Source organism: Papio anubis, chromosome 10 (genome assembly GCF_008728515.1).
Source record: "Papio anubis isolate 15944 chromosome 10, Panubis1.0, whole genome shotgun sequence".
Classification (NCBI taxonomy): domain Eukaryota; kingdom Metazoa; phylum Chordata; class Mammalia; order Primates; family Cercopithecidae; genus Papio; species Papio anubis.
The window spans coordinates 5,597,344-5,619,732 of record NC_044985.1 but is presented as its reverse complement, the minus strand read 5'-3'; the positions used below and the strand labels follow the sequence as shown (position 1 = coordinate 5,619,732).

Sequence of the window (22,389 nt, the reverse complement as noted above, 5' to 3'; positions counted from 1 at the left end):
AAATGGATTCAGAAATAGAGATTTCTGGGAGAGGGAGAGAAAATCCGTAGGTCTGGGGTAGAGGAGGAAGACGGTGAGCGAGGGGGATGAGGGAAGATTACCGTTGCCTTTCTGTTTCTGTACAATAAGTTTTACGGAAGATTCACGCCTCCAGTAACTCTCTACCCAGAGTAGGTAAGAAGGGCCACTTTAAAAAAATTATTCTCTTTATAAAGAAAAAGCACGGTGAAGCCCTGTCTCTACTAAAAATACAAAACATTAACCAGGCGAGGTGGCAGCGCCTGTAGTCCCAGCTACTCGGGAGACTGAGGCAGGAGAATGGCGTGAACCCGGGAGGCGGAGTTTGCAGTGAGCCGAGATCACACCACTGCACTCCAGCCTGGGCAACAGAGTGAGACTCCATCTCAAAAAAAAAAGAAAAGAAAAGAAAAAGAAAAAAGGGAAAAGTAAACTTACTCCTAGTTTTCTCCTTTGTAAAGGCTAAAACAACCAGTTAAAAATGGAAATTTAGTTCACTGTGCAATTGAGTTCATAACTCACTGTGTCATTATGTTTCGTCAGCATTTGTAATTGAAATAATCCCTCCGTTGTATGTCACTATCACCAGGCTCTGTAAGTCTCAAACCTTAAGGAGTGCATTTTTGCCCAAGAAACCACCCACCCCAGTCATCTTCTTCTCCATTAATAAACTTGTTGACTAAGTCACGCACAAGAAAATGTGCAATAGATCTTTCATTCTTCACTTCTGCTAAAAGAAAAATGACACTAACAAGATATATGAAGAGTTATTCAAATCCACTATGGGGAGTGACTACAAAATGAGAAAAACAAAACGAAACCAAACATTTGACTACATAAATCCTCTCCTCTTTATTCTACACACTCTCTAGGAAAGAAATAATGAACCTTCCTCTATGATCTGCTTGTGCTTATAATAGATTTATCTTGTGGTTAAAGAGATTTACTTACCAAAATTGAGACAGACAGGAGAATGCAATTTGGGTTTGGCCTCCTGGCCTGCTTGGGTATCACTTGTGGGAACTGAAAATATAATGACTGAACACACATTGTATTCTATGAATCATTACTTCAGAATGCGAGACGAGATTTATTCCTTAGGATAAATGTCTTTGGACGGAACAAGTGAATGTCATACATGTATTTATGAGTCTGCTGACCTGGTGGGATTTAGGAGAAACAACCCTTCTCTCCCCACTCTCCCCTGCCCCGTGTGCCCCTCACGTCCTCCCCATTTCTAATCATTTTCTTGCTTTCCTCAAAGCCATTGACCCACCACTGGGCCAGTCTGACTAATGCCAGGAATTCTTTGAATTATCTACTCATTTCTTTAACGTACAGCTTTCTCTCTCACTTAACACCTCTATTCCCTGTCTAAGATTATGCATTTCAATTTCTCATCTGATCCGCTTTGATAAGAACACATTTGTCTCTGGTCATTTGCCCAGACAAAGATTTAATAAAGTTGTAGAATAATTTCTAGAATGAGGCTCAGATGAGAGATCCTAAGGGTACAGAAAATGAATGACGAGTTGGTCCTGACCTTGGTATTTTCCCTTCCACCTTCTCCTCCTCTCCGTTAGTACATCTGGCAGACCTCAGAGACCTGTGTGTGGCTTTTACTCATCCATATGTGTAGACCTGAGTCTGAGGATTTGAAACAAAAGTTGTGTTCTTTAAGGCCAGGCTGTACCTCCGCCTCCCCTGGGTTCTCCTACGAGTTTCAGCACCAAATAAATACCTTCTAATGGAACTTAGCTTAGTTTCCTGGCTTGTCTCTCAACATACATTTTTTTGATATCAGAGGGATAGGCTGGTGGAATACTGGATTTCTGATGGGAACAAAACACTCTGAAATATTAAATCTGCCTGATTCTTGAATAATTTTCAAGAAACATAAAATCTCTCTGAAACCTACAAGATATATCCTCAGCAGAAAGTTACAAGCCTATTGTGTAGGCTTGCAAAAAGAAATCTGTCTTCTAAATCATAATGTAAGAAAAAGCTCAAGGATTAATCAGCACATATATATTGAGGACCTGGTTCTAGCCATTGTAAAGGTGCAAGAGAAGGCATAAGAGAGGGCATAAGAGAGCAGCAGTGATTGAACAGTATTGTACTCGATGTTATTTTCTTTCTCTCTTTCTCTCCTTCCTTCCTTCCTTCCTTCCTTCCTTCCTTCCTTCCTTCCTTCCTTCCTTCCTTCCTTCCTTCCTTCCTTTCCTTTTTCTTTCTTTTTGAGACAGAGTCTCACCTTGTGGCCCAGGCTGGAGTGCAATGGTGTGATCTCAGCTCGCTGCAGCCTCAGCCTCCCAAGTAGCTGGAATTACAGGCGCCTGTCACTATGCCTGGCTAACTTTTGTATTTTTAGTAGAAATAGGGTTTCACCATGTTGGCCAGGCAGGTCTTGAACTCCTGACCTCGGATGATCAGCCTGTCTTGGCCTCCCAAAATGCTGGGATTACAGTCATGCGCCACCGAGCCTGGCCTATTCTATGATCTTAATGAAGCTTCACCATACACCCGCACAATAGATTGATTTTTATTTTATAGATCAAGTAGCTGAGACTTAGGTAATTCCAATGTCAATATGGCTAATCAGCAAGTGACATGACTTTGACTCCATGTCTATCTGGCTCTGGTCTACCCACCTTCCACTCCACTGCACTGCACTGCATAAGCATTAGGAAGCCTACTGAAGTTTTCTAAGTTGGTGTACTTAACAGCTGCTGTCTAACTTTGCCAGAAAGGACAGTCCCACTCTGTGCCTTCCACTTCAGATGCAACTGTGCTGTAGACTATGTAAGAACTTTTTTTTTTTTCACAAGAAACATGGCCATCTGAAGTTTTACTCTTAAACCTGTAAAATACAGGAACTATAATCTTTCACTTTTTTTGTGTGTATACGGCAAGAGCCTGAGGGAGGGGGTTCCCAGCCTAGAAGGATGTGTATTTTTTTCTTAACTTTTATTTTAGGTTCAGGGGTAGATTTGCAGGTTTATTATATAGGTAAACTTGTGTAATGGGGATTTGTTGTATAGATTATTTTGTCACCCAGGTACTAAGCTTAGTACCCAATGGTTATATTTCTTTGATTTTCTCCCTCCTCCCACCCGACACCCTCAAGTAGGACCCAGTGTCTGTTGCTCCCCTCTGCATCCAAGTATTCTCATCATTTGCCTCCTACTTGTAAATGAGACTATGGGGTATTTGATTTTCTGTTCCTGCCTCAGTTTGCTAAAGATAGTGGCCTCTAGCTCCACCCATGTTTCTAGGACATGCATTTTTTTTTGAAGCTCTTTGGAATTCCAACTCTCACTGGAAACTTTAATAAAAAATCAATTTAGCCCTGCATGACAACAGAGGACTACTTAACTCTTACCCATGCCAACATTAAACCTAAATGTATTGAGCCCTATAATACCTTACATTTGTTTCCTTTTATTTAACCTCTTAGGGGGAACGTCATCCAGACAGAAAGGCTTCCTAGGATGCATTCGCTCCTTACACTTGAATGGACAGAAACTGGACCTGGAAGAGAGGGCAAAGGTCACATCTGGAGTCAGGCCAGGCTGCCCGGGTCACTGCAGCAGCTACGGCAGCATCTGCCACAACGGGGGCAAGTGTGTGGAGAAGCACAATGGCTACCTATGTGATTGCACCAACTCACCTTATGAAGGGCCCTTTTGCAAAAAAGGTACCTTAGGCGCTCCCTTTCTCCTGAGTGCAGTGCTATATCACCTACATGCTATGATCAGGCCATGTGATACTCACACTCTGAGACAGTCTTTATCATCTACTCTCCCTCTGTTTGAAGAGTCTGCATAGTTCCTCAACATAATTGCGTATACTTGTTGATATTGCGTGTGTTCACTGGCAATGCAACTGAACTGGATGGATAATTACAGGAAAACACCCTGCCCGTGGCCAAAAAGCCGGTTGAGCAGGGAAAGAGGTGGACTCATATTTCTGTTGTTAGCTAGATTGTTAGTGAACACATTAATATGTCCACTTCCAATCCCTCTGTCTGCAAATGTAATCAAAGGATTGTAGAATCTAGCCCTGGGGGAGCCTTAGAGATACTTAAGCCATCTTAAATTATTCTTACAACAAAGAGAGTATCAGTAAATTAGTAAACACAGCACCATGTATTTGGTGAAATCTCTCTATTCTGCAGGTGACTTGAGCGAATGTCTGAGGCTTTAAAAGCCCTGTCTGAAGGCTCATATTCAGTTCATTGGTGGGCTGGGACTGAAACACACATGAAAGTCAAAATTTCTGCTCCAGGGCTTTTTGTATACCCCTTCACAATCTCATGAATTCATTACATTGACACAAATTAATAATCATGGACATACAGCTTGGACAAGGAATGAGGATCATTGTGTAAATTCTCTAGATAAATTCAAGATACCTCAAGAAACTAGAAAATCTCAATATTCAGTATGAATACGTAGTATTTTTCAAACATAAGAAATATTTGGTGTACTCTCAATTTTTGCAATATTTAAAAGTTTATTTAATTGATGGAGAAACGTTTCTTTAGTAAACAATGTAAACAATATTTCAAGAGCAGCATTTAAATTATTCAAATAAAATGGTTGAACCACTTTGAGACACCATTTACAAACAAACAATCATAGCAATTATATATAATTTTTCTCAATTCATTAAAGCACATCTTCAAAGCACCTTTACAAAACAATCGTTTATTTAGTCCAGCTTACTACTGTTGGAACTTAGAAACAAAAGGGAAAAAAAGCACTCACTGTTTTCTTTGAAGGATACTATAGTTTAAGCCTTCCATTCATTCATACAGGGGCCTTCTCCTCAATTAGTTTGAATTACTTACTTATTCTTGCCAAAGAGCATGTTATGTTTCTTGGAAGAAAATTAATGGTAAAAATTTTAGGGCTAACTGCATGGAAACTTAAAATAAAACAGGTTCCATTCCAGGGGCTCATATTATGAACTAAACAAGCGAAGTGCTGTTAGGTATTCACACTGGGGGAGGTGTCCGAACAACTTCCCCTGAGAAGTGTGAATGCTCCTCTTAAAGCCATCCCACACGCTAGGAGGAGCACAAACAATAAATACCATGAGACCCAGGCATTGAAATGCACAAGCATTCTTCTCAGCATCTCTACCCAAGACTTTTGTTTGGAAGAACATGAACAGGAGACCTCTCTGCATTTCTCTGGGGACATTATTCAAAGATCTTTTGGATCATATTGTTCTAAATGTGCCTAATTTCTCTTTTGTTGTTGTTGTCTCCTTTCTCCAAAACCACTCCTATTAATTTTCTTCCGTCCTCGGCCCTGGATCTTTTCCCTGCACATGCTGCAACATCTCTGTGCTCCCTCCCACTTTTAATTATGATCTGCAAGTTACACAGGCAAATGTGTGCCTAGCCTTTTCATGTGCATTGTAGTTTACTATTTCCAAACTGTTCATTCTTTCTGATATTTCTAAGAAAATGATTCCCTCTATATTTAGTCCTCACAATGTATGTAAGATGGCCTGTTTGGTCACATCTTTGAGCCCTGCCAACTGCCTCTGGGAAATGCGGCCGGAACTGAAATGGGGAGCCGGAGGCTACAAGATGGTTCTGAACAGAGGGTGGTCTGTTGGGCGACTGGTGCAGCCTTCCATGCAACTTACTATGGCACTGTATATTTCAAGGAGATGGTGTGTACTTACTGAATATATCTTGTATAGAATTGGGGACTTTTTTTTCATTATCAATTCCTAGGTCAGAACTATGTTTCATTGGCCATTTTTCCGTTTCTCATAATAGTACGAAGAAGTAATCATCATAAAAAATAAACTAGTCATTAACTGCAACATATATTCCTCATCCAAACAAATAGAGCAGGTATTAACATCTAAATTTGACTTATTAGGGGTTCATAAAGTTGTACTAACTTGCTAAATGTCAGGAGGTCCATCTAGCTTGTCTTTGCTTCATTTTTTCTCTTTATGACCCTAATTTCATTCTATATGTGAACATGGTAATAGGATTCCATCGCTTCAAATATGCAGCTTTTGTTTTGTGTATTTTTTTCTCTCTCTATTATTGAGATGTAATTTATACATCATAAAACCCACCCTTTTAAGGTGTATAATTCAGTGATGTTTAGGATAGTCACACAGTTGTATAACGATCACCACCATCAGTTTCAGAATATTTTCATCATCTCAAAAAGAAATTCCATGTCATTAGCAGCCACTCCCCAGTTACCTCTTCCCGCATCCCTGGAAACTACTAATCTACTTTCTTTTCCTGTAGATTTGCCCATCCTGAGCCTTTCATATAAATAGAATCATATAGTATGTGATCTTTTTGTGTCTGATTTCTTTTACTTCACATACTATTCTCCCAGTTCATCTATGTTATAACATTCATCATTACTTTATTCATTTTTAATTGCCAAAGAGTGTTCCATAGTGTGAAAGCACCACAGTTTGTTTATCCATTCATCTATGATCAGTTAATGAATGTTGGGATGGTTTCATTTATTTGGCTATTATACATAACACTGCTATAAATATGTACACATTTTTGTGCAGACACATATTGTCTATCCTCTTGGAAATATACCTAGAAGTGAGATTGTTGTGTCATACGGTAACTATAGGTTTAATCTTTTTGAGGAACTGCCAAACTTTTTCAGAGCGGCTGCTCCATTTTGCATTCTCACTGGCAGTGAATGAGGGCTCCAATTTCTTCACCTTCTTGCCAACACTTTTTACTGTCTGACTTTTTGATAATAGACATCCTAATGAATATGAAATGCTATTGCATTGTGGTTTTGACTTGCATTCCCTAATGACTAATGATACTGGATATCTTTTCCTGCGCTTATTGTCCATTTGTATACATCATTTTTTTGGAGAAATGTCTAACATCTTTTGTAGATTTTAAATTTTTTCTTCTTTTTACTAGTCAGTTGTAATAATTTGTTGTATGTTTGGAATATAATTCCCTTATGAGATATATAATTTGCAAATGTTTTCTCCAGTTCTATGGGTTGTATTTTGTCTTCTTCATAGTGTCTTTTGAAACACTAAAGTTTTAAATTCTGATCAAATTCATTTTCCCTAGTCTCCTATCTTTTTTGCTTATATATTTAGGATCATAGCTAAAGAACCCTTACTTAATCCAAGATCATGAAGATTTATACCTATGGTTTCTCCTAAGAGTTTTATAGTTTTACCTCTCACAGTTAGGTCTTTAATGCATTATGAGTGAATTTTCGTATTTGTTGTGAGGTAGAGGGTCCAGCTTTAATCTTTTGCATTTGGATATATCCTTGTCTCAACACCATTTGTTGATGTGTGTTTGTCATTAGCTCTCTTATCCCCCCTACACACACACCATTAATAAAGAATCTGGATATGACTGTCATAGTGTTTTAATTTAAATGTTTTTCTTCCTAGTTAAAACGTAAGATAATTATTTATAAAATTTGTTTGAAAATTTATTTAGAAATGTAGAAAAGTTAAAACCCAATCTAATACTCAGAAATAATCATTAATAGGGAACTTGTACTTCCTTCTAGTTTTTTTCCCCTTGCACTTAATATAACTAAGATAATTTTGTCCATTACATTTTATATTCTGGATTTTCTGTATTTCCTTTCAAAAGCATTTCTATGTAAGTCATCAGTATTTGTAAACATTCGTCTTAATGACTGCAATATGTTCCATCTGGTGTTACTGCCTTTTCTTATCCATCCTTTTACCAGAGCATTACCACTCACAGAGAAATCATGGAGCTCTGGCACCACCCCTGCCCAAGTTCAGGTTCTGGTTCGTCTACAGTCCACGTTATGTGACACTGGTTGTGTACTTTAACGTCAAGATTCCTTGGTTTCCTCATCTATGAGTTGTGGAAAGTGCAGAACTCTTTCACAGGGAGTCGTGTTTAACATTCGATGAGCACCCCACAAAGCACATGCCCACGGCATGTAAAGTCTCACTAAATACTGGCTCTTCTTATTGATTGAAATTTTTCATTATCTAAAATTTTGTATGTAACTAATGCTATGATAAACACATATATTGATTATTTCCTTAATAACAGAATTTCAGTGAAAAAACAAAAGTATGTACATTTGGGTACTCTTTACATATTGCCAAAAATCTGTCCAGAAATCATTTAATACTTATATTCCTTTCAACTTATACCATTTATTTACTTTTTATTATGGAAAAATGGCAAACGTATGCTGTAGGACAGGGAAGAATTTAAAAACTCCCATTCACTGTTTATCTAACTTCAACAGTTACAAACACATGATCATTTTTATTTCATCGATACACTCACCTCCTATCCTCCCCCTTTATTATTTTGAAGAAAATCCCAGATATAATACTACTTCATCTATAAATATTACATCATGTATTGCTAAAAGATAAGCACTCATGATAAACACGTAGCCACAGGATCATTATCATAAGAAAATTATAATAATTTTTGAAATAATTTCTCAGTGTTCAAATTTCCGATTGTTTTATTTTTATTTAGTTTGTTTGATTTTATCTAAATTAATTACAGCTTGGATGATTTCTGGGTAATTTCTAGACTATTCATTAGCCAGGACTGGTCTTTCTGTTTGTTCTAATTCCAAATCGAATTATACTACTATTATTAAAACCAGCTACTGTTCATTGAGTTCCTACTATGTGCTGTGCTTTTACGTACTTTCTTCCAATCCTTTCACCCCCCAAGACTGAATTCATCCTGATTTATATTTGAGTAACCTGAGGTCGAGTGGGATTCTGTGATTGCAGGACATGGGTAGATTTAGGTTCTATCTCCAAGTCTACAGGCCCCATGGAAGCTCAGAGACGCACCCTCCAGTACCATCCCATTTCCAGCTCCTCCTAGTTCATGTCACCCATCAATGCCCTGTCGATATGGAGATCCCCTTGCAGGTCTCAGGAGGCTCTTCTCTCAGAGACATCCAGCTCTGGAAAACATTGTCTCTGTCACTAACACATCAAGCCCAAGGTTAATTTCCATTGGTCCACTGGTATTTTTGTGTTGTTTTGTTTTGGTTTCTGGTTTTGTTTTGTTTTGTTTGACAGAGTCTCTCTCTGTCGCCCTGGCTGGAGTGCAGTGGCGCAATCTCGGCTCACTGCAATCTCCGCCTCTTGGGTTCAAGCGATTCTCCTGTCTTGGCCTCCCCGGTAGCTGGGATTACAAGAGCCTGCCACCACACCCAGCTAATTTTTGTATTTTTAGTAGAGACGGGGTTTTGCCATGTTGGTCATGCTGGCCTCGAACTCCTGACCTCAGGTGATCCAACCACGGCCTCTCAATGTGCTGGGATTACAGGCATGAGCCACCACACCCTCTCCAGATGTTAGTTTTTAAAAAATGTGTGTCTTACCATCTCAGAACCTAGTTAGCATAGGTTCTTCCACCAAGCGGGTGCTCAAGGGGTGTTGTTGATAGTGGCTTCGTGGCCTTGGAGAAGCATCATGGTCATTTGAAATCAATTTCAAGTTAAGTGTCTTTATCCTTTTTGGCCGGTGGTTTTAAATGTTCAGCTAACTCAATTCATCTGATCAAAAGCTTATACTCTTAGATTATAAAGTATAAGAAACTGAAAGAATAATAGAGTCCAGGTGTATTGCTGAATTTAGCTTTATGATAAAACAGACAATATTTAAACATTAAAAATAATTAGAACTGGAGCTGGAGGAAGAGTGACAACAGAAATTTGGTCTGACATCCCTAATTACAAAATGCTTTTCATTTTTAATTTATTGTCTTAAGTATAAAGAAAAAAGTAATATCCTGTATATGCCTATATCTGTATTTATGTTATTCCTAACAGAATGCTCTGAATTTTACTTCCTTTTAAGCAGACACACAAATATCAAATTAGAGTCCTTTATTTTGTTAACTAAGAGGCCATTGCTCAAAATGCAGACCAAATATCCCTGAGAAAATTTACTCAAGGAAAATTCTTGAATCAAGCTGATGATAACCAGAATTCTCACTGTCACAGATGTCTGCTGCGTATTTTTATAATCAGGAGTACCAAGGTTGTAACCTGTATGATAAATGCAAAATGCTTTCACTGAACCTTTAGTATAAACGAACTAGTATTCCCAATCTGCTAGGCAATATGCATAAATATGCAACTTTAATTTTTTGGCACAGTAACAGACTGTTACAGAATTTTCACAAGGTGGAACACATTTGCAATAGAATTAGGAAGCAAAAGCCAGGTATCATTATATTCTAGGTGCCACCAACTCAATCAGAGACTTTCATGGGGAATTCAGAACATTCCATATGCCATTTAGGACAAAAGGAAATTAATCATGCCAATATGGGTTCATGTTTACTGTGCAGTTTTTATGGCAGAGGTTTGCTGCCTGATCTAAGCTGTGCTGCCCTGTGAAAGAGCCTTCCCCACACACTCTGTTACTGTATAGAGATAAAATGTAAAGTGAACTCAAGAGCAGCCTTGATCTAAGGAGAGCATCTCAGCATTTGGATAGATGAGCAGTTAATAAATGAATATATTGTATAGAGTCTATTGGGGTGGCTTCAGGTTAAATTCTCTTCTAACACTCCGTAAATTCAAACTGTACTGGGCAACTCTCTTAAGTGCTTTACATACATCAGCTCGCATACATCAGAGAAATACTGATGAGGTAGGTGTTATGATTCCCATTCACCAGATAAGAAAACATTCTCCATAGAGTTCATTATCTTGCCTGGGACCACATGGTCGGGATGAAATCAAGTGAGACTCCATATCCAGTGCTGACTCGCTCAGTGCTAGTTCCACTACACTAACATGGTAACAGTTGGTGTGCTAGAGCATTCTTCAAGGAGGTTGGGTGATTTACAGATCCCGCTAAATGAATTTTATCAGTTTCTAGATCTGATATTTCTTCCTGGTGCTGGCAGATCTCCATTCAGTGTGTTATGCTAGAGGGATTGTTTCCCATAGGAAAGCCTATTTACCCAAGTCTTGGCTATATTTTGGAACTGAGTACTAATGCCTACACATCTAAAAAAGTGAGTTTAAGAGTTGGATATCTATGCCTTTTCTACTTTTTCCATAAATTTATTTTTTGCTGTTTTCATTGTTCTTCACACTTTACCCAACATCATAGAGAATTACTGCTGTTCACCCGAATGTCTTGCTCCGTATTGAGAGACCATCCACAATGTCCCTGAGATACCAGAAGAAGAACACAAACTAAAACTGTCAAGTTCTCAGTTTTGGGAGTAAGATGGTTCCAGTATATTTCTCCATGCACTATGCTGGAAGCAGGGACATGTTATCTTTGCTTCTCAGGAAATTAGCCTGGCACATGGTCATTATTTTGCAGATGTATGTAGAGCTGGAATTAAACCACAGGAGGCACACCTGAGCTTTCTTTTCTGGTTCTGCAACCCTGTTCAAGGTTTGTTACCTATGAGAGCGTTAAGTTTTTCATTTGTAAATAAGGATAGTGACTTCCGCCACTTCAAAATTATTGTGGGGAACATGTTGTCTGATGCATGTAATACTCCTCACACAGTGCCCAGTGCATAGGAAACAAGAGAAAGCAGTTATGGCTAGCATGAGCAATGGACCTAAATATTTCAATGTGTGCTCTTCCCTCTTATATTTTACAGAGGTTTCTGCTGTTTTTGAGGCTGGCACGTCGGTTACTTACATGTTTCAAGAACCGTATCCTGTGACCAAGAATATAAGCCTGTCATCCTCAGCTATTTACACAGATTCAGCTCCATCCAAGGAAAACATCGCTTTTAGCTTTGTGACAGCCCAGACACCCAGTCTTTTGCTCTTTGTCAATTCTTCTTCTCAGGACTTCCTGGCTGTTCTGCTCTGCAAGAATGGTGAGTGTGATGGCATGATGCTCAGTGGAGTCTCAGCCTAGGCTGGAGGGACAGTGTGTGCCCTCCAGAACTATGCATAATTTCAACCTCAAGTTGGTCCCACCTGGGAAGCTTATTTCCAGACTTCCAGCCAAATCCTTGATTATACTTTACCTTCATGAGTTGCAATTGGTATTCAGGGCCAGTGTCAATTCACTGCTGAAGTCTCAAATGCATTGACTTTAATTCGCCTCAGCTGGATCGCAGTGATTCTTTATTATTTATTCTGTGCTGGAATCCATTAAGTACAAAGGAGAAGATCATAAGCATATCTGAATTTCAGAAGGACACTTGCCACATATATTTTGTCATCTATGCTGCAGTCTTTTTTACTGAGGACTGTTAAAACAACGAGCATAGTTGCACGCTGTATTAATAGAAGGCGATTGTCCAGGTCTTACAGAGAAGTAGTTAGTATATAAGTCATAACCTTGGGGAATAGCTGGCTTGCTTCTGAGAATCAGATTTCTTTTTTTCAGGCTTTTTTTTAAAGATAATGACAAACTGTGGCATTTGTTATTTTGAAACAGAAAGATTTGGGGCATTTTATTTGACAAAACTATAATACTATTGTTTTATAAATCAAAATGTTATCACTTCCTCTCTTTTTAATAATTACTCCAACTTGATACAAAATTCACAAAAATACAAGGCATTTTTTTCCTAATGCTAAATAAACGATTAATTTTAAAAAATTTTTATTTATTATTTAAGCTTCAAAACTAGTGATAAGCTCAATATCATCGTATCTGAGGAAGAGATCATTTTTCAATTTGCATGGTATCTAATAGGTTCTAGCACCTAAATTGCCCATTATTAATTTAAGTAGTAGGTGAGAATCAGATTTTGAAAAGAATTTGGACAAAATGAAAGATGAGAAGTTGAGAGTGATAAGCAAGATGGAATACACTTCATGCAAGGAATGGTGAATGACAGCAGTTAGGATGGCTACTATGAGTTAAGATTTTCTTCTGATCCTGCTTAATTCCACTCTGCAAGGATGACTATTCTCGATACAGTCATGGCAGGAATGCTATTAGATGAAAACCTTATGGGGTAGAACATACAATAGTATGATCTCAAAAAACACTGTACTGTGATCAAGAATACAACTTCCTTCCCCTTGTCATCTGCTGTTGTCATGAGATGGGGCTCGGGCTTGGCAGATTCTGCCCAAGCCGTGCCACTGAGTTTCTGCACAGACAGTGGTGGGACTTAGCAGAAAGGAAGCCTGGAGTGTGTCCCGTACACAGAGTCCTCTCCAGGCCTTAGGAGAAAACTCTCAATGATTATCTTGCTTTGTTTTTTCTTGGGTTTATTCTGCTTTAATTCATCTTGCTTTCCAGCTATTTACAACATCAAAAGCCATGAATAATGTGTGGGCATAAAGAAATGATCAAATGCTGAATCAGGCCTGAAGTGAAATAATAATGACGATGGACCACATGATGTAACAAGTGTCCTTCTTTCTAAGAGAAAAATAGAAGGGAAGGAAAATAGAGAGAAATAGAGACTAGGATGACAATGTTCATTCCAAGCCCATCTGGAATTCAAGAACCCACAAGAGAGATGGGTAAACCCTGGGTAATTAGATCTGTTTATCAATAGCCCTTTGTGTGATTATGATTAGGACCATTCTGTCAACACAGCAGATCTTAGACTCTGCCCATCAGGGCTTTGTGAGGGTGATAAAGCTGATGGAGGACACTGAGGCATGGAGAAGTTCAGCAGGTGGACATACCAACGAGGTAATATATGGCACAGTGTGGACCAGAATCCAGGATTCCCAATAGTTAGCCAGCAGCCTTCATTCTAAATAATATCATCTTCTAATGATGTCATTGGACCATAGTAAGATGGTTGGTTACAACCAATGCAAGATTTTTTCCAAAACATCTTTTGGGTATAGTTCCATAGGCACAATTGTACCTGTCAGGCCATGCCTAGGGACATACAGCTGCCATAAAGACAGACAGTGCGTAATGAATATAATTGTATCAAATTGCACACACACATATAACTCTGTACTGAGCACTATGTTAATTAATCCACACAACATTTACTTCTCATCACAACCCTGCTTGATTGATTTGTTGTTGTAGAAACTGAGGCACTTCAAAATCTCACAGCAAGTAAGAAGCAGAGCTGGATTCACCCTCCCTTCTTCAGTCTGGTGGCATAATCTGTATTCTTAACCACCAGGGCTAAACAAAGAGTGTTTTTAAAATGCACAGTGTTTCAAATAATGTGAATCTATTTAATTGAGAAAGCATTCTTGAATTCTTCCCTGCCCCTATCTTCTTACATCCTGAAGTCTTACTCTATTAAAAGCTGCCTGATCCCATAGGCTTCTGCACGTTTTAAAATCCTGGCTACATGCAGGAGTCAAGAAGGTACTTGTGCCTTGTTTGTATGATTGTTTAAGCTTAGGTCTCAGGGCATGTGTGAAAGTTCAGGTATGAGTCCTGAGCCAAATATGAGTGACCATGGTCTGTGACACAGTCCTCAGGAGGTCCTGAGAGTGTGTGCCCAAAGTAGTCAGGGTACAGGTTGGTTTTATATATTTTAGGTTTTATATATTTTAGTTAGCTCAGGCTAACTCATGGGAGATGGATGTCCAGGACATTGTTATTAAAAGAGTGTCCCCCTTCCCCACTCCAGCTCAGAACACCCCCACCACACCTTGCTCCAGGGAACCCACAGCAGTAGGTTGTGGGAAAGACGCCCTGTTTAGAATCCTGGGCATCTTTTGCCATCTCCTTATACTGCAGAGATACAACTAAGATATGTGCTCAATCATTCATTTTTTCATTAACTCTCTGGGCAATTACTAGTCAAACTGCACAGTATCAGGAACTGTGAAGATAAGCAAAGAAAAGCAGGACTAAGTGCTGTCTAAAGGCGATAAGGAATGACAGACTAAAAAATCTGCCTTTAACTTTTTGAAAGGCAATCTAGATAGAGGAGGCAATCGTGTTACCCAGATTTCTAAAGCAATCTAACTAGAAGGGAGATTTTGACTAAATTTTAAGATGAATCTTCTAGAAATTCAGGGGTCATAACAGTAGAACAAAATACCTTCAGTGGTAGTGAATTCTTTGCCGTTGAAGGTCCTCAAATGAAAATGCATGACTATTTGTTGGAGAAACCATAATAACTATCGCAGGAGTGGACGACAGGAAAAAAATAATAACATCTGGGTTTCTTCCCAAGTCTTAGATTTTGTGATTCTTTATTCCCTTCTTGTGTAGTCTTACATTAATATTTCTTTCTGTTAAGGCTTCATTTGCAGACTTTGAAATGTTGCTTTGAGGAATAAAGAATCGATATTCTTACAGCTTGTTCCCAGTATGTTTGTTCCATTAGGCCATTGACCTAATTACCAGAGAATCATGGGGGTGGGCATTGCATGATAAAGAACTGGGAATATTTTAATGTTATTTTGATACACTGTCATGAAAACCTATACCTGCGAAAATACTATTGAGAGTTAAAGATTATTAGAGATTGTGAAAAAATCGGAAAACCACGGGGTTTACAGGGGAAGGTTATTTATTATCTGTGAGAACTTTTATGATAACATTGATTCAAACCTCCCTGAGAAGAGTTAAGAGTCTTCTGTTAGTCCAGTTGTCTTAGCCTTTGTGACTGAAGATAGCCTTGGGAATCTGGTGGAAATTATGATGAGAGGGCCACTCTTATAGGGAGCCCATTTTGCTTTCTCCAAAAAAAAATCGAGTATCCGCCTCCAGGTTTGCACAATGGCTCTAATTTCAGCACTCTTGGGTTAAGAAGTCAGCAGGTGGAGTAAGGTGGATGAGTTGCATAAACACTGCACACAATTCTCAGCTTGCAAATTCATTTAATATAGTTGAACAGGCCAGAGGAAAGAAGGTCAATGTGATTCAAAGCCATGGTTATAAGTCTCTCCCTGGCAGGGGTTTGATTTTCCAGGGTTGGAATTCTTCTTTGCCCTTTATCATTATTCTTGAAATTTCTCCAACTAGAGACTCATTCAGGTTAAACTGCTGCTGTGTTTTCAAAGGAAAACAGGTACTTCTTCCTAAATAAAAAGGAATAATTTTAAATTCTGTAATGGAAGAACAGAGGCAGAAAGAGAGACATTTTGAGGTCAGAGTTGTTAGGAAAGAGAAGGCGGTTTTAGTTCCATAACCTGGGGCTTTGGCCACAGACAACTTCTCTTGAGTCTGGACAGTTGGAGGAGAAGGGGTCTTGAAGAGAGGAAAGGGGTCCAGAAAGGGAGATGAGCTCATTCTAAAGATACACAGGACCTTCACAGAATTGTATTGTGTGATGGTTTTGCCTTCTCCACAGTAGTGGGGATTTTTCTTTCAAATTTGCAACTCAGAAAATATCCATGGAACACCTACCAAGTGGCACATACTAGCTCATGTACTGGAGAGACAAAGACAGACAGAAAGGACCCTTCCCTAGCTTTAAGAAATCTAGTTGGCCGGGCGCGATGACTCACGCCTGTAATCCCAGCACTTTGGGAGGCCCAGGCAGGCAGATCACGAGGTCAGGAGTCGAGACCATCCTGGCTAACACGGTGAAACCCCGTCTGTACTAAAAATACAAAAAACTAGCCAGGCGAGGTGGCGGGCGCCTGTAGTCCCAGCTACTCGGGAGGCTGAGGCAGGAGAATGGGGTGAACCCGGGAGGCGTAGCTTGCAGTGAGCCGAGATCACACCACTGCACTCCAGCCTGGGCAACAGAGCAAGACTCCATCTCAAAAACAAAACAAAAAAAAAAAAAGAAAGAAATCTAGTTATGGGACAGAAACATAAATAAAAACAACCGAATGTCATAGATGCTAGGTAGAACTCTGTTCTAGGTAGAGTGAGTTAAAGATGATCAATTATCTCTGGGAGAGAAGGTCAGAAAAGGCTTCCTAGAGAGGGTGACGCTTCAGTTGGTCATGAAAGATAAACTAGTGTTCTCCAGCAGACATTATATTTTTCACAAAAATACAGATATTTATTTGATTTTTCTTCATTTTCTCCTTTTTATTCACATTGCAGTTGAAATCTACATATGCGTCATGATCAATTTCTGTTTCTATTCTTCCATCATCTTCTTTGTTGATAGAAATGCAACGTCAAATTCAGAATATGCACTAACTCTAGGGCCATCCATCCATGGTGAAATTCTTCGGGTACACAATCCAAATAAGGTTCCCAGGTCACCTGCTGAGGCGGCTGTGCAACTGCCCTCCAGCACCAAATGGTTTGCCTGACTTTGCTTCAGGATTTCTTTTTATCAATCTTTTTTTTTTTAAGCATATGCATTCATAAGATGCACTGTCTGCATTTGTGATTGCACACACCTTGGAGGGAATAATGATGAACTGTGACACTTTATATTTTGAACACACTATCCAAGGGAGGCAAGAATAAGAAGGAAGCCAGGGAGGGAGCATTTTCAAAGCACAAAACTCTGCAGTGGCTAGCCAGGGCTGAGTTGACCTTAGAACACCCCTGCCATTACTGCTATCTATGGAAGCCCTTCAAAGTGTAATGCTGCCTCCAGATAGCCCCTCCCTAACACCAGCATATGCTTGATTTCCTCAGAGCAACAAGAATCCTGATAAACAGAAGGGGAAAAGCAAGCCTTGGAAGGATTATTTTGACAGCCTTACTAAGCCCTGACCACTTCAGTCTCTGGGCTTGTGTCAAGCAACACTTTGCTGGGTTTGAATTGAAAATTCCCAATAGTCTTTTGCTATCTCCCAGACTTTGTTTTAGTTGTTTCTTTGCCTACGTTTCTGGGCTTTCCAACAATCTCTTGTACTTTCATCATCCATTTCACTGTCATGCGATTATGACACAGTGTGATCTCTAGAGGGCGATAAAGAGTCCTCCTCGTTACTTTCTCCTAGTGAAGGTCAATGGATGATAAGGGCAGACAACGCGCGCTTCCATTATCACAGGGTTAGATTAGGGTGCTAAGGTTGGGCCTGACTGGAGAAACAGTGGCATGCTGAGTAATACCGGATCTGGGTCATCTTTTTTTCTCTTCTCTTTGTTGTTGTTTATGCTTGATTTTGTGGTATGCTCCTAAGTTCCAGAAGATTGCTATGAACTGAGTTGTGAACCACCCCCTTCCCAAAATCCATGTGTTGAAGCCCTGACCCTCAGTGTAGCTGTATTTGGAGTAAGAGGGTAATTAGGCTAAATGAAATTATGAGATTGGAGCCCTAATCTGACAGGATTAGTGTCCTTAAAGCAGGAGACACTAGAGAACTCTGTCTCCCGCTCTCTCTTTGAATGCCATGTGAGGACACTGAGAAGGCAGCCATCTACAAGCCAGGAGGAGAGCTCTCAACAGGGACCAAGTCAGCCAGCACTTGTGTTTGTATTTCCCAGCTTCCAGAAGTTTGAGAAAATTGTGTTATCTGAGTCACTCACTCAGTCTATGACATTTTGTTGTAGCCAACTGAGTGGACAAAGGTCAAATGAGATGATGCAAGTAACTATGCTGTGCAGACTGTAAACTATAAAACACACTTTTTTCCTTATTGGTATAAGTAATAATATGAATGATCTGCATCCTGGGGTTATCAGAGCACATTGGATTTAGGGCATTTGGGGTTAAAATTTAATACAAAGAGGAAATGAAAATGTGCAGTGCCTAGAGGCAGAACACTTGGGCCTGGATGGGACATTACCCTGAAGAAGGAGAAAGATAAGGTACAGGGTGTCCTCTTGAATACCAGCTATTTCCAGGCATAGGAAAGAGATTTTAATATATACAAGCATGAAAACAAAACCTTTTTAAGAATGACTTTCTCAAATGCCCCCCGACACAGACCTTCAGGGAACTTCTCTGATGTTTCTAAAATAAAGAGAGATGTGTGTGTGTGTGTGTAGAGAGAGAGAGCTATGATAATTAGGAAACAGAGTTATGTGTGGAACTAACAAAGATTTCTGCTCACTGCGGGGCTAGTCCTTGCACAATACACCTGGGGCAACATAGTCAAACACAAGGAAATTCCCCACCTCAACCCCAACAACTTTGGCTGTGGAGCTAGCTGGGCAGTATGTGCCAGCATCAAAGAAAATCAAAATAGAGACAATGGCAGCTTCCAAGTCAGTCCTCTAAGACCCTCAGCAAAGAGCTAGTATGGAAATAAAGCCAACAAAAATGTCAAAATACAATCAACTCTACAAACATCTGTTTAATACCTACTGTCTCAGTTTGCCAGGGCTGCCAAAACAAAATACCACAGACGGAATGACATAAGCAACAACAATTTGTTTTCTAATAGTTCTGGAGACTGGAAGTCCAAGTTCAAGGTACTGGCAGTGTTGGCATCTGGTGAGGACCCTGCCTCTGTGTTGGCCACCTTTTCCTGTGTGCTCACATGGTCTTCCCTCGTGCATGAGGAGAAAGGGAGAGAGAGACAGAAGGGCTTTGCTGGTGTCTCTTCTTACAAAGACACTAATCCTGTAGGATCAGAGCCCCACCCTTATGACCTCATTTACCCTGAATTACTTCCTTAGAGGCCTCCTTTCCAAATACAGCCACACTAGAATTAGTCTTCAACATATGAATCTTGTGGAGACACAAACATTTATTCTATAATACCTACCATGTGCTAGATGCTGTTCTATGTGTTCATGGTAGAAAGATAAATATGGTGTAGTTGGCTTCAGAAAGATTCTTTGGGTTAAGATTAATATACAATTTCCTCTTTGTAACATCAGTGTGAGGCAGAGTAACTTAGCACATAGTTCCCCTCTCATGATTCTTGGATTTATGTAATGTATTTTGAATCTAGTAGGAGGAGAAGTTACATATATAGTGAGAGGGGAAATGCCCTGTAGAATCCATGAGAAGATATTATAGGATGACAATGGGGCTGTATCAGGAAGAGGGAGTAGCTCGTCCTGGTGCATTTCAAAAATCTTCTAGTATAAATAGGCCTGAATATCCATTGCATTAATTGAGTTCTTAATCACATTCTTTTTGAGATTCTGTCCTGCCACCTGTGATGTATGTGTGGGAGGCAGGGTTGCTTGGGGAGTGGGTCTCTGCAGAGCTGGCATTCTGTGGCTCTACGTTCTCAGGGCCTCTAGGTCTTCTCACTTGGTACTTTCCGAGTTTAAACAACTCTTCAGAAATTTTCCAAGAATTAAACAACTGTTTGTTTTTTCAGCAAGGCTGGTTGCTTACAGCTGTACTGTGAGAATCAGAATAATTATTATTTGCCCTTATGATGCTTCATTGTTTGTAGAAAGAAAAAAGGAGTACACAAAGTGCCTTAGTTCTTCATCTGTAAATGTGGGATAATCGTGTTGGTCAAGGGTCTCCCAGCAGTGTGGTGGGGCATTAATGAGATCCTGTCTGTAAAAGGCTTGGAGAAACTCACTTGAAAGGTGTGGCAAAAATACAAAGAAGAGTTGTTACAAAACAGACCAAAGAACAGGCTGGTTACTAAACTACCTTTATTTTACTTTTTTTTTTTGTAAGCCAGGGATAGAGAAAATGGGAGATTGAATGTTTAGCTTTTGGACTGGAACTCTAATTAGAGGTTTAAGGATTAAGAAAATAGTTGGAGTCAGTGTGAAGAAAGCTTTTCTCAGAGAAAAGACATGTTTTTACTCTTCTTAGAGCACTTGACCTGTAAATACTTACATCTTGAGATGTGAAACAAATTCAATGAAAGGCCCGAGCTCAGGGTTATTCGGTTCTCTGTGCAGTTAATTACCTTTTGTCCAGCAAGGAGGCCTTGAATTATCATTATTTCTCCTAATTCAAAGTTATTGAAGATATGTCTCCACTTTAATAAGTAGCTTGACCTCTCGATGTTAAGAAATGAGGGCTCTGGCAGTCAGATGCCCTGTTTAAAGCTGCAGTGGAAAGATAGGTTGGGGGATAGTTTCCAGCCTTAAGAATCCAGTTCAAATTCCTAACACCAGGCATATACCACCGTCTTTGATCTTCCAGCTAGAAAATGTTTCCTAGCAGCTAATACCTGTCAAGTGCTGAGTAGGTGCCAAGGCATAATTTTCATAGTCTGCATACATTAATTCATCTCATTCTCACACAATGACTATGGAGTCAGTACTAGTATTTCCCTGTTTTACAGACAAGGAAATTTTGGCCTAGAAAGGTTAAATGACTTGTCCAAGAAGACACACACAGCAAGGGATCAGTGGGGCTGGAAATCAAAGCCCATTATATTTACTTTTTAACTTGTAAACTCTTCTGCTCTGTTCTCTGACCTTTCATGGTACTGTGTGTACTTCTCTCAAGGAACCTGCCATTTTTGGGGGGGTTCTTGCTTGAGCCCCCATCTAGGTTGTATTGTCTAGGAATGCCACATTCACTTCCTGTGCACCCCACCACCATGATGCCTTGCTTGTGGATCTTCGTTCAAGAGAGTGGCCAGCCAGAAATAATAATGGGGTAATATATCAGGAGTGCTAAAACACCACTGAAAGATTTAGAAACACAATGCCAATAAAGGAACTTGCCACATATCTCCTGATATTTAGCAAATCGCACTTTGATGCACAAGGAAGCACACCGTACTAACAAGTCAAGAAAAAAATACCACGCCTTTATTGGTGTGAATTTCTGTAATGCAAGTTTCAGGATGTAGTAAGAGCCCCCAGCTCTGAGACTCACCAACCAAATCCCACAGCCACTGTCAACTGAAATGATGTAGTGGAATAGCACACAGGGGAGTGCTACTTTCTTGGAACAAGTGATTTTCAAGTATTAATAGGGCTCCCCAGGTTTTTTTGTTTTTTGGTCAGAAAAATTCCATGCAATAAATGTATGTTCTCATTTAAACATGGAGAATGAATGTGCAAATTTATTATCTCTCCCTTCTTAAACTCCTTCAAAATGACATAAAGCAGGCCGGGCATGGTGGCTCATGCTTGTAATCTCAGCACTTCAGGAAGCCAAGGTCAGGAGTTCGAGACCAGCCTGGCCAACATGGTGAAACTCTGTCTGTACTAAAAATACAAGAATTAGTCGGGCGTGGTGGCACATGCCTGCAGTCCCAGCTACTCAGAAGGCTGAGGCAGAGTAATCACTTGAACCAGGGAGGTGGAGATTGCAGTGGAGCCAAGATTGCACCACGGCACTCCAGCCTGGGTGACAGAGCAAGACTTGGTCTTTAAAAAAAAAAAAAAAGACAAAGCAATTAAATAATTTTTAATTTTTAGAAGTAGGAAATTGAAAAGACAAAGACAACAGAAGATAATTTAGTATGAGTGAAAAACATGAACTCAGTGTGGGAAATTGAAGAGCAGATGAATAGTGAAGGCTGCCTCTGCCCCAGTGTTTGCTGAACAGTCTCCCTGCTCAGGCTAATAGGCAAGTTCCTTTTCACTTCCATCCCAGGCTTATTCTGTAGCATACAGAAGTTGAACGAAAGACTGTCCAAAGCTGAGGGCAAGGTGAAGATACTGGGCTAA

At 39.7% G+C, this 22,389-nt stretch overlaps 1 protein-coding gene across 1 annotated transcript in view; it reads left to right on the top strand.

The window, feature by feature from the left end:
• The window catches only part of CNTNAP5 (contactin associated protein family member 5), an 832,800-nt gene that overhangs the window by 693,224 nt on the left and 117,187 nt on the right, over positions 1 to 22,389 (top strand). The window contains exons 15-16 of the mRNA XM_031651151.1: positions 3,476 to 3,715; positions 11,672 to 11,896. Of these exons, the coding sequence (XP_031507011.1) occupies positions 3,476 to 3,715; positions 11,672 to 11,896 (465 nt within the window). The remainder of the gene's footprint in view (positions 1 to 3,475; positions 3,716 to 11,671; positions 11,897 to 22,389) is intronic.